Source organism: Vipera berus (assembly GCF_964194415.1).
Source record: "Vipera berus genome assembly, chromosome: 6".
Taxonomy (NCBI): domain Eukaryota; kingdom Metazoa; phylum Chordata; class Lepidosauria; order Squamata; family Viperidae; genus Vipera; species Vipera berus.
The window spans coordinates 38,340,446-38,343,200 of NC_138208.1; the positions used below are offsets into that span (position 1 = coordinate 38,340,446).

At 37.2% G+C, this 2,755-nt stretch overlaps 1 protein-coding gene across 1 annotated transcript; it reads right to left on the bottom strand.

Moving 5' to 3' along the window:
- Nucleotides 1–808: 808 nt before the first annotated feature.
- AMIGO2 (adhesion molecule with Ig like domain 2) lies at nt 809–2,350 on the bottom strand (the record flags this gene model as incomplete). Its single annotated transcript, XM_081330590.1, has 1 exon — nt 809–2,350. One exon carries the CDS (start codon nt 2,348–2,350, stop codon nt 809–811), a length of 1,542 nt encoding a protein of 513 aa, XP_081186716.1.
- Between the last annotated feature and the right edge of the window lie 405 nt (nt 2,351–2,755).

The window sequence follows — 2,755 nt, forward strand, 5'->3', positions numbered from 1 at the left end:
CTTTTGAATTATGGGTTTCTTAACAAGACTGAAGTGATATCCCTTCTGAAATACAGGCCTTCTGAAATACAGGCCTTCAAGGCTTAAGTGGTGTAATAATCATACCTCTGGACAGCATGATTTCTATAAAAAATATCATTTTTTGAAGTTTATCTCTTACTAGTTTTACCATACATTCCATTCCTAGATTTTAAAATTCGTTATAGAAAAAAAACCTAATTCCTGTCCAGTTTTGAAATTTATCTAAACATTAAACATTACTTCAGAATATTCTGGTTATATAAATTTATTTGCTTCTTTATGTACCCAGTATCTCAAGGCAATGAACACAAATTGAATAAATGGCTATTTTGTTCTTCTACGAACTCTATAAGACATATTTAATTAAAAGTCTCATCCCTGATAATATAGTCTCACTGATTCTATACAGTGAAGCAGCTAAGGTCCTAAGCTGATGGGACCCCTGCTGTGTAAGCTTTCTTCCACCGAATGAGAACCCCGTGTTCAAGCATGTTCCTCCATAAGGCTACCTCCTAATTCACTTCAGAGGAAAGATTAGTAAGAATGCAAGGTATGCCACTCTACTCTGTTATTCCTGCCATGTAACAATGAGCTCCTCCTGAATGTTTTAAGATTAACACATATTCTTCCTACTGAGAAGGAACAAGAAGTTAACAGCAATTAACTTTAACTTTCAAGATTTCCATGTTCTTCAAAAATCAGAAAGTTTTCCATGACTTTTCTTACAACATTGGATAAAGCTGTGGCTGCTACTGAGAGGATTATGATATCAGTGGAGGAGGAAAACTTAAGAAGATGGCATGAAAGGCATGTCCGAGAATGCTGAGTTTGTGGAATCAGAGTCTGATTTTGTTCGGGGTGTTTTCAGAATGCTTCCAGCAATTACAGTCTCATTGGGAAACATTCTGACTTTTCCATTTTGACCTGGTTTAGGTTCCTTCACAGGTTCAAGAAACACCACCTTTTTGCCACAGCTAGCTTTCTTCTTATCTGCTGGAAGTTTGAGGGGTGTGTTGGAGGTTAGTATGGATGCATTAGATGTGCTACTTTGGTTCAGTTGCCTTTTCCTTTTCCTTGACTTGCACTTACAAGGACAGGGTGTCAAATAGAGGTAAAGAAGTACCAAAATAATACTGGCTACACAAGCTGCAAGGGTTGTAAAAGCAGTGTTAAATGTTTCATGAGAGTAAGATTTGTCCACTGTGAAATTGCTGACATTGATTCTTACTTCAATTGTTTCATTCAATAATCTTTTCTTATTTATTGCAATGCAGGAATAAAGTCCAGCGTCTTCATACTGAGCATCATCTATTTCCAGGCTTCCATTATGAAATACTTTGAACTGTTCAGTTGTTTTTCCTGGCTCTAAAACTTGGTTATCTGGACTGATCCAAATAAAACTAGTCCCAGCATCACTGAGTTTGGTATCACAGGGTACTATAATCCTCTTACCAATTTGTGCTTCATGAATAAAACCAAAGGCATGGAAAGAACCATTAATGGTGCTTTCTGAGCAATTTAAATAATTGTTCTGCAATAAAGGCAGTTTTTGGGAGTCTTTATTGCATGTATATTCAGTCTTGAAGTCTTCCACTGAAGTAAAATGTCGAAGATACCAGAAGTTCAGCATGGAATAAAGTATGCAGTCACAATGAAATGGGTTCCCATGAAGATAAATTCCACTTAAGTGTCGGGCTGGTACTAAGCTCATGCCATTAATTGGTATTGACTGGATCCGATTGTAAGAAACATCTAAGAACACAAGTTCTGAGAGCTTGTATTTCCCAGTATAGAGTTCAATTGGGAAGCGTGTGAGAGAGTTGTAACTTAAATACAGCTTTTGCAGGGTATGAATTCCTCCAAAAGCAGCAGAATCAACCTTTGCAATATGATTATTATAAAGCAACAGAACCTCCAGCATTCTCAGTTCCTGAAATATAGGACTGCCCAATGACTTCAATTTGTTGGATGACAGGTCTAGGTACTTGACATTTGGAATAACTGAGAAGCTCCCAATAGAAATACTGAAAATGTTGTTATGATTGAGGATGAGGGTGTTCAACTTCTCAAGCAGCATGGGTATCCAGTCTTGATCCAAAACCCCAATTCTGTTGTGACTCAGATCGAGTCTTTTTATGTGCTTGAAAAGAGTTGATGGCACCCTTGAGAGGTTTCTGCTGGTGCAGCTCGTAATGTCACTGGCACAGATGCAAGTGGTGGGGCACATTAAAGAGGCACTACAACATAGACTTACAGTGAAGATTAAGAGGTAACCCAACCTCTTGTAGTTCCCATGAAGAGAGAGAATAGTGTGCCAAACAGAAGACATGACTGAGTTTTAGCTGTCTTCCAATTTTCCTTGCCACCCTTAAGGCATGTAGGTCACTTTGTACCAATCACTGTTAAGACAGAAAGGGAGAGATATTTTTTTTTAAAAAAAGTGTATTAATATATAAAAGCATCCAACACTTTACCATATTCACCAAAATGAAGTTGCTCATAGATTTATGATTACTTCTTGTTGGGATTAATGGATAGGCAACTAAAAAAGAAACACAAACAATTATTTTTATATACAATAGTACCTAGGTACTCATTGTTAATTGGTTCTGGGAGGCATGATGAGTACCAAAAACAACGAGTAGCAAACAAATTTTTCCCATAAGGAATAATGTAGTCAGTCACAAGGCAGCTGACACAGAAAAATTCTAGCTTGTGCATTGAGTAGCAAACA